Source organism: Cicer arietinum, chromosome 6, assembly GCF_000331145.2.
Source record: "Cicer arietinum cultivar CDC Frontier isolate Library 1 chromosome 6, Cicar.CDCFrontier_v2.0, whole genome shotgun sequence".
NCBI lineage: Eukaryota > Viridiplantae > Streptophyta > Magnoliopsida > Fabales > Fabaceae > Cicer > Cicer arietinum.
This window is the reverse complement of record NC_021165.2, coordinates 65,262,059-65,268,838: the sequence shown is the minus strand read 5'-3', so window position 1 is coordinate 65,268,838 and position 6,780 is coordinate 65,262,059. Positions and strand designations below refer to the sequence as shown.

At 30.7% G+C, this 6,780-nt stretch overlaps 1 protein-coding gene across 2 annotated transcripts; it reads right to left on the bottom strand.

Annotated features, from left to right (window-relative positions):
- Window positions 1-1,727: 1,727 nt before the first annotated feature.
- On the bottom strand, window positions 1,728-6,235 carry ARF18 (auxin response factor 18). 2 transcript variants are annotated; one of them, XM_004505955.4, is made up of 4 exons: window positions 4,465-6,225; window positions 3,019-3,905; window positions 2,647-2,712; window positions 1,728-2,115 (listed from the first exon to the last, which is right to left on the bottom strand). In XM_004505955.4, exons 1-4 carry the CDS (start codon window positions 5,548-5,550, stop codon window positions 2,034-2,036), a joined length of 2,121 nt encoding a protein of 706 aa, XP_004506012.1. In that variant the 5' UTR covers window positions 5,551-6,225; the 3' UTR covers window positions 1,728-2,033. The 2 variants fall into 2 exon arrangements, with proteins under 2 accessions (XP_004506012.1, XP_073226570.1); XM_073370469.1 differs by lacking the exon at window positions 1,728-2,115 and having other exon boundaries at window positions 2,655-2,755; window positions 4,465-6,235.
- Window positions 6,236-6,780: the final 545 nt, after the last annotated feature.

Genomic DNA, 6,780 nt, shown 5'->3' with positions numbered 1-6,780 from the left:
TTTATTTTTTTTACAAACTTTTAATGAATTAAATTCATTTTTTTACAACAACTTCTCATCCCAGCAATTAAAACATCATAATAATAAAACAAATAAATTTAGACTACGCTACAATATAATTCAACATTAACATTTTTTTAAAATAAAAAATAGTAAATCATATTTATAAATTTTTACATCTTATTTTTGGAATTGTATTTTACATTTTATTTCGTCAAATAAATACAAATACCATTATATATTGAAAAATAAATTAACAATCAAATTACAGTGAGTCAAACAATTATCCTATATAATAAGTTATTATACGAATTTTACAAAATATTTTAAAAATTAAATTAGATGATTGTGATAAACATGATTTTTCTTCATTTTAATTTTCCTAATCATATTCAATTATTACAAATCAATAAAATAATATTATAAGATAACTATATTTATAATACATAAAATATTACTTATAAAACTTATAAAATTAATTAATTAATTAATATCCGCGCAGCGCGCGAGCCATAATCTAGTTTTATCTTACATTAAACTCTATGTACTTCTTGATGCTACTATCAGCGAGCCAAATGCTTGGGAGAACAACAATATAGTAAATGCTCTAAGATCACAAAGTTCACAAAGTTCAATCTTTAGACATTAATTATATAGATCAACTCTCTTATATATCTAACATTTAGTTCATTTTTAATCAATGTGAAACTTAACCACACACATTTGAACTCAACAATTTTGACACCGTATTTTTACCCTAAATTTGAAGACATTAAATATATGAGTTGTCACTCTCATGTATTCAAGATGATATTTAGTTCATTTTTAGTCAAACCACTCAAACTTAAACTCAACAATACTCTTAATATCGCGCTCATTTTCAATAACATTAATGGATATATGGAGATAGAAGGAAAAGTGTTAGACAAGCCATGTACAATGTTATTGTGCGGACAACATTAATTCAATGTCGCAAAATATTACTATAACGTAATTTGTACATCTTTCATACTCTTCATAATTGTGATTAATAATTTAAGCATTCTAAAAAGATTCATTGTATAGTTAATATTTAAAAATTATTAGAAATTATAATAACAATTGATAATATTTTTCAACAGTAATAATAGTTCATGATCTTTATCATCTTTATAAATAAGACAATCACATGATTAATATCTATCTAATAAGAGATATATATATTTAGTTTCCCTTATTTTTATCGAGATAACATTTAAGTCTATATCTTAATCATAAAAAATAAAGATAACAATTAATATCTATTTCTATAAACTGACATTTTTTAAATATGATATATTGCGGTTTATTTTCAAATTTCTCTAAACTAAATTTGGCAAAAAACATATTATAAATATTAAACATATTAATTAATTAGTTATACAAGTTAAGAACAGTAATTAATTAATATATTTAATTATACTAACTAGTTGTTAGTCATTAAATATATAAATCTTATATATTATTCAATGTACTAGAACAATTCTCTCGTACTTCAATATATTTTTTTTTCTTTTTTTATATAATTTCTATCTAGAATTGTAATAATAGATAATATATAAGTCTTTTATTAGTTTTGATAAATACTTTCTAAAAATATATTTTGAGTTTCCAAGACCAAAATTTTTATTTACTTCCATGGAAAGAAATGGAGGAAAAAGATGAATCTCAAAGATAAGTTTCGTGCATTAGATTTAGAGCAAGTGACGTGGAAACACGCAGACAGCATGTAAGTGCACTAAGGAAAAAAAGAATAAATCACCAAATGTGGGGTCCAAACCTTCGTTAACATATTACAATAATAGTTGACCATGATATATGCATATCATTATTTCTACACTTAAAAAAACATAACAATACCATCCTTGTTGATAAGAGAATCTTCCTTTTTTTGGTACAAACATTAACCTCTAAAGAATTCTGTTCACATTCAGATTTTTCAGAGGTAATTAATATTTAAAAGTGTCCTTTAGTTTTATAGATTATAATAACAATATCTCAAATGTTACACCATATTAAGCAAATATGCTTAGAGGACCTGTTTTGTTTGATGCATCCAATCCATGTTCACTTTTGAGAGTTCCTGTAATCCATGCCCTGCAAAACAGATTTTGAAATAAATGTCACACAAAATAATTCTGGGATGATTATAAGAATTAAACTTTCAATATTAAATTGGAAGTAAATCCTCAATTTAGTCTTTAAAATATATGAAAATCATAAATAATTTTTAACAACTTAATTTGTATGGATTGTCGTTGAATTTTTTTTTATAGAGTCTGTAAATTATAATTTAATCATGTGGGTGACTTCATAAGTAGTTATAACAAAAGTCAAACATCATTAATAATCTAATTATTGTGATTGATTGACAGTATAAATAACATTGATAGTATATATATTAAATTAAATTTTTAAAGTAAGAAATCCGTTTTAGTCCTAAGAATTTAATTTTCATGCATGGACAGTAAAAAGTTTTATATAATTGGTAAATTATGACCAATCATATGCGTGACTTTATAAATAGTTATGGCATCAGTAAAACATTACCAATCATCTAACAGTTGTGATTGGTTAACATTGTAGAAACGTTTTACACTATGTCATATTGAGCTCAATTTCACTTACCCTCTAACATTTTTGCTCCCAGAATCTGTCAGAATAGTCAACCTTTTTGCTGTCTTCATAAAGTCACTGCAATGTGATTGAGATCACAAAACCCCCCACAAAAACAAGACTATGAATTTTTTTGGTTAATACAAGGCTAGGACTGTAACATGCATATGAAGGAAGTCGGATTTGCATTGCCTGCGGTCACCAATTTCACACATTCACACTGTCAGCATATTGGTGACTGCTGAATCGAGATCAGATGGTTCATAATCTCCGCACAATCTCAATCCAACAGATACTGATAGACCGACTGTGTGATCGCAGACAATCCAAATTCAAAGTCATGGTAAAAAGGAGAAAATTGAAAGAAAAAAACAAGAGCAATACCTGAAGGGTTCTTCTCCGGTTTGTTTAACAGCACCTGTTGCATCACGGTAGAACACATGATTCAACATCTCAGATTTTTCTAAATCAAACATGTTGGCAAGTTTCTTATAGAGCTCTTCATAAGAACCAAGAAGTGATAAATCAAGGGTCCTTCCAACATCTTCTGACTCCAAGAAAACCTTGCAATGACCAATATCCAAGCCAAGTTGCCAACTAAACTCAGCAGCAGCAGAAGTTTTACCTGGGGAAAATACATCAAAAAAGCACTTCTCTTTGTGCTTATTCTCATCTACTGAATTTTTTTCATTATGAGACAATAAATCTTTAGAACAGTTTCTAGAAATTTGTTGCTCGGTGAGTATCGGTTGACCAAAAAGACAAAACTGATGTTTCTTAACAACGACAACATCATCAGATTGAGATTTCTCCAAACTCTTATCAGGTTTTTTCCCTATGGTCAACAAGCATGATAAGCTTTCTTTGTTGTTATCATTGTTGATCATATTGTTGTCATTTGAAATCCTATTATGCATATCAAGATGGTGCATATTAGTATGGAACGACCCTAATTGTAGTTTATTGTTAAGGTTGAAATCCGAAAGAGATATTCCTCCTCCAAATTGAGCATGCCTGGCTCCCTGTATACTTGCAGGAGCATTATCAGATAAACCACTCAAGGGGATGTTTAGCCCGAGCTGGTTGCCTGAAAACGTCGGTGATGGAAATTGAACGTCGAGGGGGAAGTCCGGATGTTGCGGAATCCGAAGCTTCTTCCTCGGTGGAGTGAAAGGTGTGAAATGAATGACTGGTATGTTTGATACCAATTCAACCAACCACGGGCTAACACGCTTCACATTTTGTAGTAAATCTGGCTCGTCCCATGTTACCTGTAGTAAGGATAACCGAGAAATTCATAATCAATAATGCATGACATAATAATTTCTGAACAAAGGTAAATTGATTTTGAACTAAGATATGAACTCAATCAAATCAAGCATACATAAAAATTCTCCCTGCTAACATCAATGATTTCATCCTCAAAACAACAAGAATCCCGCAGGCTTTAAAAAAAAGTCAACAACCGCAATAAGGGCTATACTATCAAGGATTTTAGTTTCTTTGCTATCACAATTGAGACATGTTAACCTCATTTGACAGTGATTCTCCATAAAATCAAGGCTTGCAATGCGACTGTGATTTAAAATCTCGCAGCTTAACAACTTCATTGAATTAGTACAAAGTAAATGAAGAATTATAATAGCTATTGTTTCAGCTCAATCAACTTGTTTTTACGGAGATTTACATTACATAGCCACAAACACCAGAGATGATAATAAAACTGAACATTGGCAAATCAAATATAGATTTCCAAAGAAGCCTAAAATTGAGTCTCTTATGTAAAGATGTGTGCAATAAATTCCTCCAAAATAACCAAAAAAACAATACCTGAAGAAGGCGCCAGGGCGAATTAGGCCAGCGAATAGGATCAACAACTTGAACAGAAGCAATAGTTCCCATGAACCAACTAATCCTAGAAGAGTCCTCAGTTTCAAAGGGCATCTTGAACCTCATCCCAGAACACCATTGAATCCTCATAGCAGCTCTAACAGCTGAAGCCTTAACACAAAACTCAGGAGTGCTTGCTCTTGGATAGTAAACAACTTCAAATGGTTGGTTATTAGAAGCCAATTTCATAGCTTCCATAACATCTTCAGGCCTCACTCTAACTCTTCCACTCAAATCATTATCAACACCAACAAAACCATTTCTCAATGTCTTATTCTCCTCTCTCAAGAAAAAAGAAAATGCCCCAAAAGGTCCAATTCCACAGTTTCCGTTGTTAGAACAACCTGAAGTCCAACCACCACAAGATGAACCTTCAAAACCAGAACCAATTCCCTTTTTCGCCCTTCGAATTCCGACACACAATTCGCCATTCTCAGCCCTCAGAAACACAACAGAATCACCAGCAACAAGCTTCTTCTGGTTCACAAAACTACTCCACCCAGTTGTAAGCAAGTGCCTACGTGGTGTACCTCTATATATATGCCTAAACTTCCAAAACTCGCCATGAACATCCTTCGCCACGACTGTCTGAACAGGTGGTTCAGCCGAGTAATCCAACCTTGGAAAGATTGTTTCAGCACAGTATCTTGGAACAGAAAAACCTCCACCATTGTTTGCATCAGATTGAGTCAAAGTCTTTGCAAAAGATGCAGGCTTTTCAGAATTTTCCAAACCACCAACACCACTTTCTTCATCATAAACAAGCTCTGAATTTCTTAAAGGAAGAAGCTTTATGATAGCAAATACTTCATCTGTTTCTGGGTCAGCCATGAATTTAACAGCAACAACTTTGCAAAGTATGAGTGATGAAATTGAAACCCTCAGATCAATGTTTGTGTTGGCATGTTCAGCATGACCTTGTGGAAAGTAGAAAACTTTGGAGTTCACTTGAGGTATCTGAACCATTCCACCTGCACAAGCATGCCATAGTTGTGGATCCAAATACCCTTTCTCACTTTCCTTCATTGAAACACCTTGTTCAATTCTAAAACAACCCAAATGTGTTTTTTGCTTTTCTCTTGTTTCAACAAATTGAATCTTCAACCCCAACAAAGAAAGTTACTAACTTTAATAAAATTTCTTCTAGAATTAGAAACTTAAGTAAAAGATAGTGAAGTGAAGAGTAAAGGGTATTAGTAGTAGTAAAAGAAATTTGTGTTGGTTTTCTTGTGGTTTACTCAATAGAAAAGAAAAGGTTTTTTTTTTTTTTTCTTTGAAAGAATCTGAAATGAAAGATGGCTTAGATGGGTGAAGAGAGTATCAAATTGGAATCATCACTGTTTGGTAAACAAGTTCCATCAATCAAACACTTTCACTCACCTGATTTTGTTTTCTTCTTTTTGTTATGTTTTTTGGGATTCTTTCAGATCTCAAACAAAAGAAAATGAACAAACGATTTTTTTTTCTGTCTCTCTCTCTCTGTCTCTGTCTATTTCTCTGTGTCCAACAACAACACAGACACACTCCGGAATCTATGAAGAAAACAAACGACCGAGCCAAGTTGTCATCAGCTAGCTGAATATTTTTTTATTTGTTTTTGAAATTTATATATATATATATGAATGAGAATAAAAAGAATGAGAAAAGTAATTTAATTTTTGGTTTATAATGATGAACATATGATGTGATAAAGAGAGTAGCAATTAACGTTGTGTCATCATATGCTAATGTATGTCAGAAAAAATATCACGAGTCTTAACTCTTGACTTTATTCAACTCATAATAAAGGGAAATAAGCTAAACAAAACTGAAGTAAAGTTCGAATTAACCGACATTACGCCACTATCTATAAAAATAGATAAATCATCGTTTTAATCTGAAAATGAAAATGTAAGAAGTCATCATATAGATTCTTGAATTTTTTAAAAACTCAATTACATTGATCATTTATTTAAAGAAATTTTTTAGTTTATAAGTTCTTAAATCTACAAAGTATAATTTGTTTTAGTTTTTAACAAAGATGATGATGAAGAAAAAAATTGAGTTTCTATATTTTTATATTTAATTGAAAAAAAAATTTGGCCTATATATCACTTTAATCTCTATATATTAATTAAACATGTGATATATCAGTGTCTACATCAACAACTTAACTGTGTTAACATTTTAATTAAAGAATGTAAATACATGTATTAAAGGAAAACTCATCCATCCTTATTTCTAAAGGAGGTCTAAATTGAGGATAAATATGTTATT

Excerpts from the sequence above, each read along its gene's own strand:
- ARF18 (XM_004505955.4), bottom strand. The coding sequence starts at position 5,550 with ATGAAGGAAAGTGAGAAAGGGTATTTGGATCCACAACTATGGCATGCT. Across the intron at positions 2,713-3,018 it reads ACCGGAGAAGAACCCTTCAG|TGACTTTATGAAGACAGCAA; the intron begins GTATTGCTCTTG and ends ATCACATTGCAG. Across the intron at positions 2,116-2,646 it reads GGGAGCAAAAATGTTAGAGG|GGCATGGATTACAGGAACTC; the intron begins GTAAGTGAAATT and ends TCTGTTTTGCAG.